The sequence below is a fragment of the Nycticebus coucang genome, chromosome 21, assembly GCF_027406575.1.
Source record: "Nycticebus coucang isolate mNycCou1 chromosome 21, mNycCou1.pri, whole genome shotgun sequence".
Lineage (NCBI taxonomy): Eukaryota > Metazoa > Chordata > Mammalia > Primates > Lorisidae > Nycticebus > Nycticebus coucang.
Genome location: NC_069800.1, coordinates 26,273,630 through 26,295,457, shown reverse-complemented (window position 1 = coordinate 26,295,457; position 21,828 = coordinate 26,273,630). Strand labels below are relative to the sequence as shown.

Here is a 21,828-nt window from a genome sequence, read left to right as displayed (position 1 = left end):
CCTGTGGCTATTCATGCTAATTTATAGGTATTTCTCACTTAAAAAAAAAAAAAAGAAAGAAAGAAGAAAGGTCAGCTCAGTTTATCTAGTACCATGGGAGTTGAGTTTCCTTTATAAGCACCTTGCTTAATCAGACTCTTCTGGGGCCAAATGGTGCCTTTGATCCCCAACAAAAACACAAAACACAAACCTTCACCTGGGGTGGGAGAGAGGGCAGGGTCCCAAACCACTCTCTCCCTCAAGTTTCGAGCCCTCTGAAACTTCAACTGCCTTCTCAAAAATCAACCTTGAACAATAAAGGGTGGGGTAGGACAGGACGCCTGCCAGCCTGATAGTGGAATGAAGGTGGGGGCACATGGGACAGGCAGGACATTTCCAGAATGGGACCTGGGAAAAGCCATGGTCAACCTCCTAAGCTACTCAGCTTTAACTCTGGAAAACAAACACACATACACCCTGCTCGCCCACTCCCCAGAAGGAAAGGCTTTCAATTTCCAGAGAGCTGGAAGCAGGCTAGCAAATCCTTGTCATGGGAAAATTATAGGGATCTAGCTAATAGCTAATCACCCATGGCTAAGAATCAACTTAACCCCTGAGAATACTGACTAACCACTTGCTAAGAATCAACTTAACCCCTGAGAATACTGACTAACCACTTCCTAACTTCTAAAAGCAAGCCATCCACATCCAAACACAAAGAACCACTAGAATGTGTGGTTTAAAATTAATCAGACTCTGGATCCTGGTTTATGTGAAACGGAGTGTCAGTCTAATGACAAGTAACTACTTAAAGGGGTAATAAAGGAATGTTTTAAATGATATTATAAAGAAATAATGTTTTAAAAAGTGGACACCCAAGTTAATAGAAGATGGCTTGGGGAAGGCATTCTGTAAAAGCCAACAATTCTTATCCTGATAGCCAAGTGGGAACTGATAGGAAAATGGCAATATTGCTACCGTCTTCCCTTGTATTCTCTTCCAAACTAAGGCACACCAAGTTTAAGACCTCTTCAATTTGCCTTATAAAAGCAAAGAGGCAGCTGAGGACCCAAACCTCACCTCTTAATGAGAGCTCCATTCCCAGGCATAAAAAAAAGCAACCACAAGAGGCCATGGATGACTTCAAAAGAAAACAAATAAAAATACTGACCCTAAAAGAGGCACCAACCAAGTTATCCCAGTTTAATAATATGTGATTAAGATTCTCATGAGAAATGGAAGCGACTTTTCTCATACGATGATTCATAATTAAGTTTGATATTATTGGCAGGCTTGCAAGAAAGCATGTGCACCCAGGAAGAGGGGATCTAAGGCAACTCGGGAACAAAACCAGTCAAGTGGGGGGGGACCTGTGTAATACATAATCCAAAAGACAACTTACAGGTAACTTGCCACTCAACTATTTCTGGAGCAGGACACAACCTGAACTTCCTTAGCTTGAACATTGTGTTTTGATTTTCTTTCAAGGTAAGGAGAAGGACTGGGCTGGAAGACTATGCAAATGACGTGTGGGAAAGTGGCACCTTAAGTAAATAAGGGCACCAGTGCGTGTCTGGGCAGGGAGTGGGAAGTGAGACTTAGAAAGAGAAAGGGCTAAATTCTGGAAACAAAGCCTGTTGTTCTGGCTGGGAGGGCCCTCCCTTGCATAGCAGCGTGTTTATTTTGATGACAGTAGCACAAATAGCGTTTGGCCTCCGCTGATACTCATCTGACTAGAGAGCAGGTTCCCAAATAGCACCGCCATTGTGACTTTCTCCAGAACGCCCTTCATTAGGGAGGGTTAAGGCAGGTGCCACCAATGGTGCTTAGTAGGTAAAATGCCTCAGAAATTAAACTACCTTCTAAACTATCATCTCTTGTAGAAAGAGAATTTCAGTACAGCCTGCTCTTGCTTTACCTCCCATCCTCAGTTCAATACTCCCCTTGCCCAGGACAGGAACAGATGAAGACATAGAATCATAAAGGTAAAGGCCAGATTTTTTTTTTTTTTTTTTTGCCCTCCAAAGCAGCAGCCCTGAAATTCACTGAGCAGCAAGATCATGTAGCAAGCTTGTCAAATGCAGATTCCTGACCAGTTAATTCTGGGAATTGCAATACGGAGGTATTGGGGCAATGATCCCCCAGTATGGTCCCATCAGCAGTAGCACGGGGCCCACCTTAGACCTATGAAATCAGGAAAATATATATATATTGGAGACAGAATCTCACTCTGTTGCCCTGGGTAAAGGTGCTATGGTATCATAACTCACAACAACCTCAAACTCTTGGGCTCAAGCAATCTTCTTGCCTCAGCCTCACCAATAGCTGTGACTCCAGGTGCTCACCACAATACCTGGCTAGTTTTTCTATTTTCATAGAGATAAGGTCTCACTCTTGCTCTGGCTGGTCTCAAACTTCTTAGTTCAAGCAATCCACCTGCCTCGGCTTCCCAGAGTGCTAGGATTACAGGCCACCTTGCCCAGCCACAGGATCTGGGTTTTAATAAGAGACCTAAACAACATATTAGTTGGAGAAGTGCTGGTTTAGACTGTTTCATAAGCTTCCTTCTGCTCAAGTTAGAGAGCTTTTGGGCCAAAAGTGACAAGCCCAAAGGGTCCACTGAGTGTCACATTCAATCTGTGAATCTCCTTCTGGAGAAGGAGAATAAAGCCTAAGGCTATCAAAATGCTACAGACATCAACAATATTTCCTGAAACAATCCTTTCCCAAATTAGTCTGATATAAATTCCAAGAAGTTCCAGAACCCATAATCGTGAAGTGGTCAGGGTAGGTCTCTGTTTGGCTTCTGCATTGTTCTCGGACCATAAAAGAACGGACTTCAAAGGCAGCAGCAAAAGTCTACATTCATCAGGCTCAACTGACAAGATTCCAGGGCAGCCATTAACCTCTCAGCACCAGCCCAGCTCCTGCCTGCAAAGGGGCCAGGAGATTGTACTAATCCCATTCTAAAGAATGCTGGACTTTCTCCTATTGATGGGAAAGGTGGGGGAAGGGGCCAAGAGAGGAAACTGAGTGGAGGAGGAAAGCGACTCAGAGAAACAAACCCACATTTCTCTTCTAGCCCATTAGCGCTTTAAGATTATAAAATCTGGGCTTTTTTACAATTTACAGAACAGTTAATACATAAAGTCACTGGCTGTGCCCAGAAGAGTTTATTATTACTTTTTTTATTCCAAGAGAGAAGTGGTGTATGCATTCCACCAGACAGCTGGCATAATTTAATAAGCTTCGGATGTGCCTATCTGAATTTTTTTTTAAAGCTTTCTTGTTCTCCAAAGAAAGAGACATATTCACAATAAAGTCAGTCCCTCTCTTACATCAAAGGAAAACTTTTCTAAGAAGTCACAAAAAAACCAGTTTAGTCATTTACCTGCAGTCACCCGGGAGTTTGCAAGACCCATGCTTGAGACTGCAGCCCTGTCGGCAAATAGCTGTAAAAAAACAAAAAAACAAAAACCACAGAAGGATGTGTCAACACGCTGCCTGTTCCTTGCACCGCCACCATCATGAGAATGGCCTAGTACATTAAGCCCACAAAATCCATGACTTTAAAAAGATCTCATATAAAGTCCACTGTAAGGAGAGGAAGACAGGAGGGGGCCCAAAAAAACCCAGCTTCAAGGCTATGCTAATAGATCCTCTAACATGATAGTTTGAGGACAAAAACATATGCAAGTTGATGGGGGCAGGGGACTTTCATTCAGCCTCTCTGAACAATAGCTATCCTGGCTCCTTGAGTGCAGCTTGGTCAGTTCCCACCCTACCCACACCCCCTTCAATCCAAAGGGAAAGAAAAAAAAAAAAAAAAAAAGATATAGATAATCCTTCCCCAACCCACCCACTCTCCCCCATGACAGCTCATTCAGATGAGCCTCAGCCTCCTTAAAACCTCCAAAACGCCTGGATTCAAAAATCCCATGTGGCCAACAGAACCAAACCAGGCGGGCTTCACTGGGCAGGCTAATCCAGAGGCCAGATCCACTGAGATTTTAGTCAAGTCTCCTTGCAAAGCAATTCTCTACTTCATTGGAAAAGAAAACATTGAACTGATGCTTAAAAAGAAAAAAACAAAACCTAAAACTAAGTATTAGGTAATTTAGGTAATTGTCACTGATTTTTTTTTTTTTAAACTCTAACTACTTAAAATAGGAATGATTTAATTCCTGAAATGTCATCCTTTATAACCTCTTGTCTCCAGTTATTTAAGAAAGAAGCATTGCCCAGGAGACCTGCAAATTCCTTCTCCCATGCCCTATTTCTCCTACCACAATTCAAAAATTCACTTTTAAATTTGAGTTTATCACTCATTTCATTTCAAGAGGGAGAAGGGGGAATGAGGGAGGGTACAAGATGTAGGGGTGCTCCCACTTAATGGGCAAAATGTAGGGGTGTATGGCACACCTTTTGGGTGCGGGAAACAACTAAAAGATGGACTCTAACAAATTCAAATATTGTGACCTGGTTATTTATACCTTCACATTAACCTGAAATTAAAATAAATAAATTTGAATTTATCATGGAAGAGTTAACCTATAATGATCATATAAAATAAGCAGAGTCCATAAAGGGATACTATATGGTTAACTAGAATCACCCTTCAAGTTGCTATGATTTGGCATCACTAAGTTCCAGAAGGAGCTGGGACAGCAGACAGAACCAGGACTCTGAGAGTCCAATCCTGCAGGAAGGAGGGGAGCAGCCTGGGCTGACCATTCAACCCCCCCTACAAGGTGCCCAGTGAAAATGTGCTCAAGGCCCCCTGGAGCTCAGGGCCTGGCATTTCCTACAGCACTGACCGTTCAGATATCAACTGGGCTAACCCAGTCCCATTTGGCAACTGTTTGGGGTCGGGTCCTCAGAAGCATAGCCTGAGCAGGGGATTCAGGCCCAGGAGAAAGGGACTGAGGGAAGCAGACAGGGCAGGAGAGCAGTCAGCGGTCTCAGCTGGACTCTGGCTTCAGCCTGACCCCAGGGGAGGCTCTGCAATGAGTGCTGCATCAGTGTCCAGGCACAGGGGGATGGCTTCTGTGCCCCTATGTCAGCTGACTGAGCAAGGGCACAGAGCGACCCTGGCTGGGCCAAGGACAACTCCCTGGAGAAGGAGCAGCTGTGAGCTTATAGCGGCCAACACTCACTGCAGCTGGGGGTAGGGACACCAGCCAATCTCGAGGACCTGCACGAGAGGGCAGCAACCACTTCCTTTACCTCCAGAACCTTCATATGCTTCAGGCCTAGGACAGCTGCCAAAATTCCCCCCTGCCTGAGAATGCCCCGTGCTACCTGACTGCTGGCACTCAGGGCCGGCTGACCTACCCAGCACACTCCTGTGCACGCACCTTTGTTACACTCAGGGCCTGTCCAGCCTTCCACACAAGTCTTGTTGCCATTCTGGTCACAGGCGTAGTGTCCAAAGAAGTCATCTCTGGGGCGGCAGAACTTATTGCAGCCAAAGCCGTAGTAGTAGTCGTCACAGGTGACCCGGATCTGATACTCAAAGTGGGCGACCCCCGTGTTCTGCTTCAATGTCTGCCACTGCCGGCTGGGGTTGATCATGCCTGAGTGAGAAGCCTTTTCAATAATGTTGTCAGGTTCTAGAGGCAAAGGCGATAGATCGTGTTAACATCACATCTCCCTGACCATATTGGCTAGGTTTAAAAAAAATAATAAAAACATGTGCATGGTACAATTCAAACAGCTGTGTGAAAAAGTGAAATATGAAAAAGTTCATGCCTCTCCCATTACTACTTATCCACCCTCTTGGTGGGTAGCGCAGTATCTCATCATCTTGAAATATCAATAAACAATCTACCTGGTCCCTGACATAGAAGCATTCGGATTGTTTGGGCCACTTACTGTTTTTTGTTTATTTGTTTTTTTGAGACAGAATCTCACTATACTGCCCTCAATAAAGTGTCATGGCATTACAGCTCGCAGCAACCTCAAACTCTTGGGCTTAAGCGATTCTCTTGCCTCAGCCTCCCAAGTAGCTGGGACTACAGGCGCCCGCCACAACACCCAGCTATTTTTTGGTTGCAGGTTGTCATTGCTGTTTAGCAGGCCCGGGCTGGACTCGAACCTGCCAGCCTCAGTGTATATGGCCAGCGCCCTACTCACTGAGCTACAGGTGCCGAGCCTGGGCCTCTTACTATTAAACGAAACCATAGCAAGCATCCTTGAATATACCTGCCTGTGTGATTGCAGCAGCTAGAAATAGATGTTTCTAGTGCTGAATCCAAGAGAGCATAACCAACATGCAACCCACTTCTGTCCACGGACCATCCTAACCACCTGTCAGTTCATCCTCCCACCAGCACAGGAAATTGCATTTCCCAACACCAGTGCCAGCTCTGTATTATCAAACCTTCTGATCTATGGCTAATAGGTGAAGAGGTATCTTTTGTTTAATTAGCACTTAAGCGTTCGTGAGCACCCTTTCTGGTATTTATAAAGCCATTTGTATTTATTCTTGTGAACTTGCAACTCTTCCCTGACAACTTTTCTATTACACTGTCATACTGACTTGCAAAAGCTCACGTATTAAGAGGGTAGCCCTTTATGGAATGCTGCTCTAGAAACATTATTCCAGATAAAGGTTAGAGTCTTTTCTGGTTTTAACGCATGTCCTGTTTAGAAAAGCTTTGTCCATTTCAAAAGTCTTTGCTGGAAGCCAAGGAATAGATTGAGTTACAGGTTTTTTTCCTGGTGTGGTGCTATGGTGTCATAGCTTACAGCAACCTCAAACTCTTGGGCTCAAGACATCCTTTTGCCTCAGCCTCCCAAGTAGCTGGAATTACAGGTGCCTTCCACAACACCTAGCTAGCTTTTTGTTTAAGAGACAGGGTCTGTCTCTTGCTCAGGCTGGTCTCAAACTCCTGAACTCAAGCAATCCCCTGCCCCAGCCTCCCAGAGTGCTAGGATTTACAGTCGTAAGCCACCATACCCTGCCACTGAATTACTGTTTTAAAAATTGTTAACATAACTACCTTTTAATCCAGCATTTAAATAGCAACATCGTAAACTTGATGCCTATTATCTTTCTCCTCGGACCAGAAGGCAAATAGGAAAATAATTTGCCCCAAGTTTTTTTTGTTTGCGCCAAAACTAAGTTGTAGCCCTTAAAAAAATGTTCACCAAGGAAAAGCCAACACCTTGAACTCAAGCAGCTCTTAGTAAGAAAGGGTCCCTGCCCTGAGGTCACTTATAATCTAGTCTGAGAGAAAAGACAGGTACAAAAATAGCTCCTGTCAGGTGCCAGGAGTTCAGGGGAGAGATCTGAAAAGGGAACAAGGTGCTAAGTCAGCACAGCAACTGGGTTCTGTGTTTGTTTTCTTAAACCTGCCAGCACCAACCCTTCACCGCCTTGTGAAATTCAAGGCCATCTTAGAGACAGAATTTGGATACTCACAACCTCTTTGTGATTCTTACCCACCCACGCTGCTGTTTGTCTAGGCCCTGGGCTCCTTTACAGAGCCAGGCAAGCCCTGCAGGTGACCAAGAGGACTCCTGGGTGGTTTCAACCACACGTTCCACTTCCAACACAGCTCTGGTGTTCACCCTCTGGGGTTCTTGAACTGTCAGGTGGGCAAGACAAGCCCGGAACAAGCCCACACACCTGCAGGCCTACACCCCAGCACGGACAGAACCACTTGCAGATAACACCTCACTTTAGTTTTTGCAAATAAACATGGGCCAAGGAATGACAAAAATGTCTCTCCATTAACTGGGTGTTTGCTCTGCTGGTTCAGTTAAAATGCATAGTGCGCTATTAGCACGTGATTATGAGATCTTCATTAAGCAGTTGTTTAGACACACTAGCTATGGCTCAAAGGCTCCCAACTTCTCTCAGATTAGTATCGACAACAAACAGTTCAGACAAACAGGGCGATCCTGAGGGTACAGACAGACACGTGCTTCTCAGTGGCTCAGCATGCTTCCTACTGATTTCCAGGAAACGCTGAAGATGCTCACTCCAGAATCCTCCATGGAACTAAGGGAGCCACATAAGGAAATTCACAGCAAGGAGCTGAGAATGTCTGGGTCACAAAGAGCAACAGTCTACTGTCTGCTTCTTCCAAAGATGCCTGAATTGTGCTTCCCCTCGGCTTGGGGCTCTGTGACAGAACCTAGGGCAGTTCACTAGGCAAGCTGGTCTTGAGCTTGGACAAGGATATTATCATGCCCCGCTGTGATCCCCAACAGCATGAAGGTGGATCATGAAGCACCCCCCATGGCCTTGCAAGCCAAAGAGGGAGGTGACAAGGAGTGAGTCTCAGCACAACCCTAGGACTACGCCAACCGGAAAACCAAATAGGCCCCACAGCCAAGAAGGCTAAGCTATGGCCAGGCACTCAGGCCTGTAATCCTAGCACTCTGGGAGGCCAAGGTGAGAGGATCACTTGAGCTCAGGAGTTTGAGACCAGCTTCAGCAAGAGCAAAACCCCATCTCTACTAAAAATAGAAAAACTAGCTGGGCCTCACAGCGGGTACCTGTAGTCCTAGCTACTCAGGAGGCTGAGGCAGGAGGATGGCTTGAGCCTAAGTGTTTGAGGCTGCTGTGTGCTATGATGACACCATAGCACTCTACCCAGGGTGACAGCATGGGAGACTCCACCTCCAAACAAAAAAAGAAGGCTAAGCTGTAAGGAAAACCTGGTCTTCTGTGCACCTGTTTATGTTTATGTATTTATTAAGCACCACTGTAAACTGAAACATTCACTATGGGGAAGAACTAGAAATCCAGATCCTCAAATACTGTGGAAAAGACTATGGAAGGCTGACGGCAGAGGGCCAGCCTTACACAGCACTTGCTAACACATGAACAGCACCTGGGCTTCATCTGGGCCAGGGTCAGCTTATAAGTAAGGTTTTACTTCACAAGTGATGTTAGAAATTCTGCCCCCCTACTCAGGGCTCTGCCTCTGATATAGACCCAAAGCCATGATGTTTACAACTTGCTTGGGTCCCAAATAGCAGCCAACTCCCTCTGGGCTCTTCGGCTTCTGCCCTCGTGAAGTGAAGTCCATTGGGAGGGGCTGACAGTAAAGAACAAGAAGCAAAACATCCCAGGCAGAGCCAATAGCATATGCAAAGGTCCTGAGGCAGCAGAGAACATGATGCATTTGAGGATGGGCAAGGTTAAGGATACAATGAATGACAGCTTGGTGCATAAGACAGTGCCAGGAGGGAAACAGGAGGCAGGCTTTGCAAGCCACCTGAAGATCTGTCCCAAGAGCAACAGGAAGCCACCAAATGGTTGGCTTCTTATAGTATGTGTGACAATCAAATGCTATGCTCTGAAAAAACCAGGAAGGCCGAAGAACGGAGGAAGCACCAGAGGTGGACCAAAGCAGATGTCGGCAGACTAATAGTGGCTGCTAATAGTACAGCCATGAGCAGTGACCTGGCCAGGAAGTGGTGGGGAGACGGCAGGATGCGGCAAGAGCCGAAGGAAGAACTGGCGGGAAGGAGGAAGCACAGTGAGCATGCCCAGATTTCTGGCTATGACACTGGGTGTTCAAATACTCCTGCTAGTCACCCGGAAAAGACCCTAGGGAGAGGACAGCTTTTGGAGAGGAAGGATCCCAAGTTTGGTTTTGAATGGATTGAGGCTAAGTTTCCTTGGAAGCATCGCAAAAGAGGCTGAATAGGCAAGTGGATGGACCGCTCCCACCAAACCCACCCCCTCCCTTCCCACATCAGGGTTTACCAAGTGAACTTCAGCATCCTGCCATGGGCATCCCATGACTTTGTGTCAACTCCTCTCTCCCAAAGGTCAGAAAGCACTTTATTCCTACCTCAATTTTCTTTGTTGCCCTTCCAGCAATTCAGTTACTGTCCTCTTCCCCACCCCCCTCCACCTGTAAGAGATGAAACATCACAGAACCCTAAAATGGGGCTACCTGGAAATGCAGACAATAGTGGACAGGCCTGGATGGGCACTGGCTTCCTAGGGTTATAGGTCCCTGACCTGTGGGGCCATGGAAAGTCCAGGAAAGGGGCCATGGATGCTAAAGGGTCTCTCACAGGTCCCTAACGAGCATCATAATGACAACCTCAAAAATGTTCACTCCACCAGGATGGTTTGAAAGGGAAGAACACCGTGCCTACTTCAGAATATCAGGAAAGCCCATTTCTTTCCCCTCCCCACCTCATCTTCCTAATGCTTAGTTACCATTGTAAGCAGGTCACAGTGACATAAAGCTCACACAATTCTTAATGTTTGTGTCAGAGTTGGGAGGGGAGAACAACCAGGTGTCTATGACCCTGACTGGCACGAGCCACAACCAAGGCTGGCAAAGCCCCTCTGCTGCCACCACCTACCCGTGCAGTGGGGACAGGGATGCCCCTCAGAGAAGAAGGGTTGGCTCCTACACTTTCATAAGGCCCCCTTTCAGGCAGGGAAGACTTCAAAGAACTGGACTGGAGATGTCAAAGGAAGGGGGGTGACTCAAACAGCCTGGGAGCCCCTGGCACACCTGGGTGCAGCAATGACTCCGTAGCCCTGAGTGGCCCAATGTGCCACCACAGCTGGAAGCGTCCCACTGGGCACACACCCAGCCCTCACTGCACCCACACCAGGCATGCACCATACTCAGAATCAGGAACAAGGCAAGGCAAAGGGAAAAAATGTTCTTAGCAGTGAAAACACACAAAAAAGGATCAGTCATATAGAAAAGCAAAAGGAATCAGACATTCAGACAAGAAGTTAGATCAACTCTTCCTCACACACAGCCCCAGAGATTTTCGGTGTGAATCAAGTTTTCCAATGACAACCACTCAGACCCTACTGGCAAAAAGGCAACTCGGAGTTCTGGCTCATAAAGGAAAATAATTCTTTTGAGTCCTAATCAAAAAGCAAGACTACCTCTTTAAGCCAGATGGCTGCCTTTCCAAACACACCCTCCATGGCTTCTCTACCAAAACCCACCCCTCACAGTCCTGTAAGGCAACCTGTGCTGAAAACAGAGCCATCTTTCAGAAGGGGACAAGGCAGGGAATGGCTCTACAGCTCAATGGAAGGTTTGTCGTGCCCGGTGTGGGAAACCCGGACAGGCTTGAAGCTCACCTGCTCACCGAGTGAAATTCAAGGTCGGTCTTTAGAGCCGAGTGCCACCTTTATGGCTTTATCTTTCTGATGAGAGATTAAATGCTCGCTTAAAGTTTAAATGGACTTTTAAAAAGTCACTATTTTGATCCTTTAGCAGTCTACACAGTTTTAAAGTTGTAAAACCATTAAGATCTCTATCCTGAAGATAATCTAGGTTTCATAACCAGGGGCTGAGTTAACTGGGAGACTGTTCTGGCCACTTAATATTCCAAGGTAAAATTCTAGGGGAAGTCAAGGAATAGATTCCTTTGATGGGTTGGCTATGGAGGTGGGGAATTGGCCAGGGGGACAACAGATAGCAGTAGGTGGCAGAAGTTCTCCTAAGTACTGAGGAGACAGCTCCAGCTCTGATGGCTTAGCCTTCCACCTGTCAGTCCATCGTGATACTTACGAGCAGTGTCATTGCTGGAATCCCACGCCTCCACGAGCAGTGTGTAGGACCTCTGCAAGACAGACAGAAAGGAGCTTAGTAATTCCGAAATCAGGGTCAGCTCTCCAGGGGTGCACTTCCCTGGCCTCCTAGTATTCTTCCCAACCAAAACCATAAAGCCAAAATGAAAATTCTATTGGCTGTCACAATGCAGTTTCAGGTGTTCACATCCAAACCAGCTCCCCTTCCTTTTCAGCATTCTCCTTAAGTTGACAAATGACTCCTTTCACCTGGCAGGAGCCCACAAGTGTCAACATGCATGCAGGTGGCCCAAAGTCATGTTCAGGAAATGCCACCTCCCAATATGGGAATGCTTAGCATAGAGTTTTCCAAAACTTTCCAGATCCCAACCCTAGTGCGTGAAGGGGGGAAGGGGGGAGCCACACAAAGAAATTATTCCAACCTAACCTAACCAGGTATTTGGACTGAGGGATATTGCTAAGGTTACACATTGGGCCCTGGTGGGGCGGTCCCCAGGGAGGCCCCCTTTTCCTTTCAGAACCCCTTTGAAAGCTCTGTCTGTGTGAGACCATCCTGGCTCCCACAAGTATCAGGTAACTCTAGGAAACAGGAGGGGGCAGATGCAGAGAGACTTAGGAAGACAAAGGCAGAAACCTCACTTGGGCAGTGGGGTGGGGGCACAGATCCTGGGGAAGAAAGTACAAAGGGAGAAATAACCACATACCCACGGGTTATATTTATTGATGAACTATCTGTTAGTAAGAGCTAACATTCCAGGAATAATCAGAGTCCACTAACTAAACAGATTCCCTGGATACTGGCAAGATGCCACCTATTCTATCGAAGCCACATTTTATCTTCCAGGCGTAACTCAAAATTACAACTCCTCCTACCCCCCAAGACTCAAGCTACTAGCAACCCCCCTTTTACGTCAGTCTTCATTTATAATTTACTGTAAAGTCAAGTTTTACAAAACACTAAAGGTATAAATAAACCCTTTGCCATCTCACTGCTGGAGAAGTAAACCCAAGGCAGGTGGAGAGAAAAGAAACGTGACCCCATTGAAGCATTCCTGCCTTGCCACCATCACAAACCCACCCTTTGGAAATAGTAGCATATATTAAATAGCCATCAGCAGCACACTGCTGCCAGGGGAAGGCACTTAGAAGGTAAAAGCACAAGAGAAAAGGGGGGGGGGGCGCCAAGTTTCATTCATAACTCGAGGCCAGCTTACTGCTCTCACAGTGACACAGCAGGTTGTCTCGGAATATAAAAATATCTTGTGATAGACCCTGCCTTGGAATTCAGCCGAAATATGTTTCATACTCAAAGCAGAGTAGGATTCCATTTCGTTCACTGATAACTGTGGGAAAATGTTCAGAAAAGCAAGCAAAACCGGGCAAGCCAGGGCACATACCCAGCCCTCTCCTGTTAGTGGCCACAGGTCCAAATCCATTGTTGTTGTCATTAATATTTTATTAGTGAAAGTTATACCTTATTTACAGCCTCTTTAAGTTTCCTAGGACTTCCTGCAAATTATAGGACTCTTCCTTAACAGCAGCAAATTATATTTCTCTACTGATTTGAGGCGAGAGCCAAGTCTAAATGAGGCCAGATGTGTGGCTGATTCTGTATAATTAAGCCCTTCATGCTCTGGTCACGTTGAGGCCCACATCCTTCACTTCAACAATATTGGTGTAATTAATCCTCTGATTAAATGCATTGATACCAGGAGTTGTGACAGGTTTGCACAAGCGCTAAACACAGAATACCCACAAACCCCACTGCCAGGGAAAGTGCCTGGGACTGAGCTGGGATGGCAGCATTAACTCTGCTTAATACCCACAGAGGAAGGAGGAAACCATCCTTAGGTCTTGCACAAGAACTTGGAAGACCAGGCAGTCCACTGGGCTCATCCTCACCAGAGCTGGGAAGACCTCAGAAGCTGCTAACCAACACCACCCCACCTTCAGGCAAAAGAACAGCACACAGCCATAGTAGCTGGGGGTTTAGGGTTTTGTCTTCGTGCCATTTTCCAGACATGGCTTTCTTTTTTTCAGGAGTAGAGATGCAGTGAGGGCAGGAAGTTTCAGTGATGGTAAAAAGCCAGGACCTCTTCAGGGAGTGGGGTTAGGGTTCCAGGATTGGTCTCTCCTGGGGCAGGAGAAGCCTTCAGAAGAAGGGAGTCTTTCCCTCCAAGGCTCCTATTAGAAGGCACTCTCACCACCTCCCACTCCATCCCCACACTATAGATCAACAATCAAGATAATTTGGCAATGATTATTAGTTGCTAGGGAGCTGTAATTTTTCCCAGGCCTATGCCTGACCTCTGTGCATCCCCAAACATACATCCAGACACTGAGACCCCAGAGCGTGTGCTGCTCATGCCATCAACCTCAGACCATCAAGCCAAAAATCAGTTATCTTGATGCTCCAGTCACACCCAATCAGCTACTACAAATCTCACCCCCAGCAGAGGCAGAGCCCCCCAGGCCCAGGAAGGCAAGTGTTCAAACTCAACAGGTTCATACCAAAAACCAGACAAAAAAAGAATTAGCAAATACCTAGGTTTAGAACTATAAAACTAAGCCTCTGATGGGGCAAAGCAGGAAGGATGGGAAGTTAGATATTCATAACAAAGTAAGTTATGTCTCTCCCTTCCCAGCCCCAGGCGCAGGGAAACCTGGCAACCCAATGGTGGATTCCCCTTCTCCTGTGGCGTCAAAGGGGAATATTCAGCTTTCCAAATTGCTTTTTGGGAGACTTCCGTAGAATTTTACCTTTGAGGAGAGTATTGGCATCAAAGCCCCAAGGCAGCCCAGGGCCACAGAGGTGCCCCCCACCAAGGCCAGATCCCCCATGCCGCCTCCTGCCCTGCGCACAGGCTGCAGCTCCAGGGTTGCGTTCTCAGCTCTGTCCCGCTCTACTGGCGGTTACCTTGGCACTGGGCAGAGCGGTAAGCACTTAATTGCCACATTAAGAAAGGGGGATGTAAGAAACAAAGGTAATTGTGTTGGCAGCTGGGAGCTTCCTTTTCCTGGCAACAGTGACAGCCATACCAAGCCCAGAGAAGCGGCTGCCTCCCCTCCTGCCAAGCTGATGGACACAAACAAATCACCATCCAAACGGCACGCGTGGGGCGTCCAAAACCCCAGGCTGCAGCGACAGGCAGCCCCGCCAGCAGCACGCACATCCTGGGAATGCCCGACATGCCAACCCGGCCATTGTGCGAAGTCAGTCAGCCCCTGGTCCGTCGGGGGCCCTGTGCCCTGCTGATTCAACTGTTGTTTCCTGTCGCTTGCCCTGTATTAGCATTATTTTTGGAGAGGCCCCATTATTCTCCATAATCCTCACTTCAGTCAATCTGGCCAACTCTATTGTCCTGCCTGTGTCTGGGTGGCCAGAGTATAAAAATATTCCAGTCACAAAACATATTAAACACAAAAGGTTCCAGAGAGCCCACATGTGGGCACACTTACACCTACTTGTGCACATGATTTACCTATCACGGGGTTTTGGCCAGGTGACAAAAGAAAGGACAACTAACTTACAACACCTAAGCTAAGACTTTAGCCATAGAAAGCAATCAAGTCTGCAGGGCTTGACATGTCAATAGAGCCCGATCTGGTAACAAAGGATGATTTCCTCATCAAAGCCCACCTCAAAGGCTCACCAAGGGGCACCAAAGCTCACATCCAGATTTGAGACTCTCAATGAGATGCCCCCACCTCCTCTCCCAGCATTACCCTTACCTATTTGAAAAGCATCCCACTGATAATTAAATGCACCAGTTACAAAAGGGTGGCAAGGTTAATAGATAGAATACCAAGAAGCCAGCCAACCACAACAGTCTGGTTCACACAGAGCAAGCCCGAACAAGAAGCCTTTCTACTTATTTACCAAAACTGCATGAAAACTGGGCTGAGCTGGTAGAGGACGCTAAAGGTCTGACTCTTTATGTACCCATTCAACCACTGGGAGCCACTGTGTGTAGCTGCTTTCCTGCACACCACTACACCAATGGCAGAAGTCATTGATACCATAGAAATTGGCCATAAGGTTTCTGTGGTCTACTGTGATCAGAAACCACCTAGGCAGGCACAACACAGCCACTCGGCCCTATGCATCAAAGCAAAGGTGAGACAGTTCTGAACCCAAGACTGGCCTCCATTTCTACCATGATTCTGAAATTGCCACTTTCCACGCATCCAATACATCTTCCAACAATTGGAAGACAAAGTTTGTATTATTCCATTAAAAAAATATATTTAAGAGCTGGAGCCAAGTGTCACTTCTCTCAGCAGCTTGAAGCCTTATCCTTAGAGGTTTCTTCTTGGTGGGGGTGGTGGTCCAGGAACATGCCTCTAGAAATCTATCAAGAGAGAATTCATAGGAACATTTGCATTTATGGACAACAATGCTAACTGTATGCACATCAAGAGATTATGCACTCTTATAAGAAATCTTTCCAGTGTGATACTGGGACCAACTTCTGGCTTTCCTTCTGCAATGGGGCTAGGGGATGCTAGGAACCTGACCAAGGCCTCTATGTGCATTCCTGTTTTCAGAGCAGAAACATGAAAGCCGTTTTGTGAATCACTTTCTCCATGCTAAACTTCCCACATACCTCCTAACTGAAAGGTCCCTGAAGGCACCACATTTTGGGGGTTTTTTTGCACTTTTTGACCAGGGCTGGGTTTGAACCTGCCACCTCCAGCATATGGGGCCAGCACCCTACCCCTTTGAGCCACAAGTGCTGTCCGGCACCACGTTTTGGTGTAAAGATTTTAGGCAGCATTCAGACTGCTGGTGTTCTGGGAGGTGACATGCTTATAAGTTGCTGCTGACTTTTTACCCACTCAACTTCCCCAATAACTCCTTTGCCAAAAAATTCAATGCTTTCTAAGATGTTTAATTCCCTGTAGAATTGTGAGTATAGAACTCTTGGGTTACAAACTCATTTAAGTACTAAAGGTTTGAATAAGGTGCTAAGTAACAACACAGCAAGGAAAATGAAAAGGTTATACCTGCAAGACAAAAATATATATACACACATAAAGTTCTTGCGCAATTTAAAATCATGTGCAATTTACTCTACGGCCACCTATATATTAGAAACCAAGTACCTGGAATAGGGATTCCATTTTGGGAGCAGCCATTCTGCAGATTGTAACCCTTTCAAAAAGCTCAAGCATAGCTCTGCTTTCCCTCAATCCTAGTGATGTAATGCAGACACGTCAATTCCTCGCTTGCTTGAGGCAAGTTTCTTAGGGCAAAAGGTATTTTTTCTGCATGCAAAAAGTCCATTGCTCTAAGCGTGCACTGTTTGTATACATGCTGACCACACAGACAGGTTGCAGATCCTGGCTGCAGGCAGAAGCCAGCTCAGTTGAGAGCCCATCCCACTGCCTTCCACACGCCCACACCATTTCTACAGAAGCTCAGGAACCAGAAAAAGACAGAAGGCATAAAAGACAAGGACTAGACAATTACGTTCTGTGACTAATATCATGGCAGTTGAACTCCCAACTCCCCAGCAACTGCTCATGGAGGCTTAAGTGTCAAGGGGGCCAAAGCTGGCATTTCTTATATGCAAGAATCACATTTCATTGGATTTTTCTAAAAAAAAAAAAAAAAAAAAATTAAGGTGATCTCAGCAAATCTATTAATAGGGTCACTGGTATTTAAATATGAGGCTAATGATCCAGATACCCCAACTGCTTCCCCCAGAGTTTCCCTAGAGTCATTATATTCCAGGGCCACCAGTCCAACAATATAGCTAACTGGAGTTCTGAGGCTCCCAAAAAGCTTTTGAGGATGGGTAGTGGTAATTACCCTAATGCATTTTTAATAAGCAGGCACCACTGGGATTTAGCAGTAATTTGGGGAGGTGGAAATTAACCATTTTAGTGATTTATAAGTGGTTATTCCCAAAGCATTTTTTGTTAAGCCCAATTACCTCTCACAATTATTTTCTTATCACTTGGCCCCCCAATCTGGGAATCAAATCAGTCAAGCCCCTCAGAGCAGCTACCACAAGACCAGGGCTGGAGCAAAGGACGCCAAGTGGGCGTACTTAGCTACGACGCGGCAGGCAGGAGCACCTCTACAAAGACTGATGTGCACATTGGAATGTGGATTGCATTTCATATCTGACCAAATCATTTCCTCTTCTTCCTCTCCAGAACATGATTAGTTGCTTGATTGGGGTCATAATTCCAAACAAAAGGCAGGAATTACATGACCTTCTATACAGACCTACCCCTGCTCTCTGCACCCTAGCTCTTCCAGCGTCAGCAAATCACTCACAAATGGTAATTGCTGCTGCCTAGAGGTTGGGAGCTTAGGTGGCTGGGAGTCTAAGGTGATTTGGAGGGTTTTTTTTTTTTAAGCCCCTATATCCTTTTCTTTTATTACCTTTGAATTCTGTGTCAGTTATGACCTATTCAAGAAACTCACACTTAATAGTTAATTGCCAAACTAAATGAAGCTGTGCTCCCTACTTCAACGCTTGCTGAGCTAACCTAAGTGCTCTCAGTTAACTTTTACACTCACCCTGGAATCATTCTTGAAAGTTATGGACTGTCATGATTCTCCAACCACATTCAGAAAAATAAAATACACCTAAACTCTAATTTCTCTTGGGAAGTAAAGCTTATGTTTCACAGGAGGCCTTTTTGGGGCAGCTGGGTGGAGACCTGTTTATGAGTGATACACACATTTGGCTCAACTTCAAAAGAACCACATTCTCAGTGTTCCCCCACTAGAAAAGTGGAGAGTTTTCATGGCTGGTGACCCGTGGGGCAATGCAAATCAAGTGCCTCTGCTACCCTCCCACAGCATTGCTGCTCCTTTTCCACAGATGACTCTCTGGCCAAGTGTCAAAAAGGGACAGACACACCTTCTAGGTCACTTTCTCCCAGCCAGCCTAGGGAGTAAGCCTGCCTGGTTTAATCAAGCCATCCTCTGACCCTATTCTTCAAAATAAACCTCAGCCAGGCTGCTGCTTTTCCACATCACTAATAAGATTCCTTTTATGGTCTTGTGAAAAGCGAGGGGCTCCAGACTGATCCTCCAGAGGGTGGAACCACCTGCAGGCCCCTTCCCCCTGAACTCCAAACACACATTCAAGGGCAGTCAGCATTCGTGGTCAGCTTGGGCCCAGCCAGATTTAAAGGTGGCCACCCTCTTTAGCTTAAAGTTCTCCCTAATAGGGGATTAACAAACAAGATAAACACTTTCTAAAAATGAAATCCCAAGACAGAAACAGCCTTTGGACCTCAAGAGAACTTCACAAACCACATGGTGTTTTCAGTTTTTTAAAATATAAAGACCCTTTTAATGTCATGTTTTGATAACTGTCTTATCTCATCCATGCAGAGGGCACTTTATAATGACAGCTGCTATAAACGTGCACGTTAAGAGCCACCCGAAGCCACACAAACCTAGCCAGACCCTCTCTGGGTTCCTCTCCTCCCAGCGCTGCGAATCACAGCCTAAGCCCACGGACAGGAGGCAGCAGAGTGCGCCCCATCAGAGCACGTGGTGGTGGAAGGCAATCCTCGGGGGTACGGAGCACCACCCCCCCCAACACCCACTCTCCAGGCACAGACTGGGCCAAGCCCCAGTCCTGGCAATGAGTCATGCCTCTTGGACAGAGGGAGCCAGGCGGAGGGCACACCCCCAACATTTCCCTTTCCTCTCCTTCTGCAATCGCACCCATCTTCCTTCCACCCATTTTGGGATGTTGCAAGGGCCTCTGCTTCAGGGTCTGCCAGCTGGGCCTGGGCCTGGAGCTGATTTGGGGGCGGTGTAGGGGGTGGGGGTCTATGCACTCCTATCCGCAGGCCTTACCTCCGGGAAGTCGCCCCTTCCAAGCCTTGGCACTGTCCCCAAAGCCTTGCCGGGCCTTGCGCCCGCCCGCCCTTCCCGGGGAAGTTTGCAAACACAGCTGTTCCAGAGCCCGGAGAACCACTGGAAGTGAGGCCACAAGAGTTACACCACGCGGGGGCGGGGGCAGGAAGGGGCTGGCAGGGTGCGAGGCCCCAGAGAACCCCCCCAGCGGCGGCCGCCCCCGGGCCCTTGAGCACAGCCCCGAGAGTGCCTCCGCAAACACCAACATCTCCCGGGGAGCAGCGGGAAACGGACTCCCCCCACACCCTCCAGGAAGGACACACCCGCCCTCCAGGCCGTTCACGGGAAAGGGGAGGTTGCCAATTTGGACAGTGTTCGTAAGCCAGAACCGCGCCGAGTCGCCTTCCATGGCACACAGGTTTCATTGGTTATAGAAATCAGCTACAACGATCTCCCGGCTGGGGGGCGTCGCGCGGGGGGATCCACGCTGGGAACTGCAAGTTGCATGTTTAAGCCAGTTTTCCTGGGAGTTTGGGACCTACGATCCCTTCTGGGGTCCCCACTTTGGCGCGCTAAGGAAATAGCGAGAATGGGACCCGCCTCAGCTGGTCCTGCCGAGTTCTAAGTAGAGGCTTGGCTCCCTAACCCGCCGCCTCGAGAGACTTTTTCCCTCTTAGCGCCTAAGTTTCATTTCAAGCCCAGGCCATTTAAATCTCTCTCTTAAGGGAAAGCAGGGCTCCGCCAGGCGCGGGTTCAAGTCTGTGCCCAGCCTCCTCCCCTCAGGCGGTCACTCACCGGCCAGGCGAAACTGAAGGGCAACACGATGCGGTTGCGGTCGTTGATGCGGCCGGCCTTGAGGTTGAAGGTGTTGCCCCCGATGACAGGCGTAGACCCTGAGCCAAAGCTGCAGGGGCCCCCGGCCGTGACGCGGGACTGATACTCCTTGAGGCACACTTTGAAGTACGTGTCACATTCGTCCCGGGTGCACTTGCGGTCTCCCGGGTTCCGGGCGCCGCCGCAGCAGTTCCCGTTCTGCAGCTCCCCGTTCACGTTCTGCATAGACAAGATCTCCAACTCGAACTGACCCGAGGCCCCGCACACCTGCCGGAGAGGGAGGGAGCAGGTCAGCGCGGGAGAAAACTGCTTTCCTCAATTGCGAAGGGGGCGACTTCCCTCCCCGCCCGCCCCGACGAGCCCTCGGCTCCAAGTGAAAATTATTTTGCAAAACTAACTTCAAGGACTCGGTGTGTTTCTGGGGCCGGAAAAAATAAAATAAAATAAAACCAAGTGTGAGGTAGAAGTCTGACGACTACCCGAGGGGGACAAGATTTGAGCGAAGGCGCCACTGTCCCGCCTGGAGGACCCACACTTAGGAGGGCCAGGGCTCCCAAGGGGGAATTGGCGCGCTCAGCCCAGGTGCAGCCTCTTGGCGCAGTGGCCAAGCCCGGGAATCGGGCGCCCGAGGGCTCCCGAGCCTACTCGTGGGGCTCAACCACCAGCGTCCAGGGAGCAGCGAGAAAAAGGAGAGGATCGCCAGGAGCGAAGACCGGAAAGAGGTTCCTACCTTGGCTCGCAGGGCACAGAGTAGGGCGAGCAGGAGGCTCAGGGGGCACCCGGGCCGGCCGCGCGTCCCTGGGGACCGCATCGCTGCGCCGCGCGCCACGGGTACTCGGGACGCCGCTGCTGCTGCTCGCGCTGGTACTCCCGCCGGTGCTGCCGTCGCCGCTGCCCCTGCGGCCGCCGCGTCCCGGCTCTAATATACTCCGCCGATTGGAGCATGCACGACTGGAAAACAACACGAGTTTTCAAAAGCTCTTTCAAGAGCGGCCGGTTCCAGAAGGCAAAGAGCCCGGCCTCCTTTTATTATTCTGATAGCTCCTTTGAGGCGCTCCCCTCCTCTTCCACCTCCCGGCTTTCTTTCCTTCTCTAGCGCTCCCCTTCTTTTATTATTATGATTATGTGCAGCCTTTTATTTCCTTTCAGATCAGCTGCACAGAAAGGGGGTGGGAGGGAAGATTAAAAAAAAACGAGCCTAGCTCGCGAGCCGATCGCAGGTAACACAATGACGCGTGCCCGCCCGGCTCTCGGAGAGGGACCCAGAGAGCCCGTCTGGCCGTCGCGGCCCGGGCTGGCCACCTCTACCCAGCACGCCTAGCAGGGCGCATGCGCGCTTATTAATATTCATAAGGGGCGTGACCACCAGAACATGCTCCTCCCCTTCACGTTGATGGGCAGCGGGGACTGCGGGGAGGAAGTTGGAAGGGAGTGGGGGCTCAGGGACGTGCTGGGCTGTGTAGACCACTAAGGGCCCCACGCAGACCCCCGCCTGCTGGATATTTGGGCCAAGCGGGAACGAATCGCTATTCTGGGATGTTCCCCAGCGAGGAACTGCCCCTCGAGCGCCCCGGGCCGGGCATCTTTGCCCGCACGTCTAGGGCCCAGGTGTAGGCGCCGGGGCGCTGGCGGAGCGGTTGCA

General features: G+C 48.3%; 1 protein-coding gene across 1 annotated transcript in view; it reads right to left on the bottom strand.

Moving 5' to 3' along the window:
* JAG1 (jagged canonical Notch ligand 1) overlaps positions 1-21,478 on the bottom strand; it is a 37,388-nt gene extending 15,910 nt beyond the window's left edge. Inside the window, exons 1-5 of the mRNA XM_053574050.1 lie at positions 20,917-21,478; positions 20,148-20,453; positions 11,499-11,550; positions 5,337-5,591; positions 3,371-3,431 (exon numbers count right to left, since the gene is read on the bottom strand). Coding sequence (XP_053430025.1) covers positions 3,371-3,431; positions 5,337-5,591; positions 11,499-11,550; positions 20,148-20,453; positions 20,917-20,997 — 755 coding nt within the window. The 5' untranslated portion in view covers positions 20,998-21,478. The remainder of the gene's footprint in view (positions 1-3,370; positions 3,432-5,336; positions 5,592-11,498; positions 11,551-20,147; positions 20,454-20,916) is intronic.
* Positions 21,479-21,828: the final 350 nt, after the last annotated feature.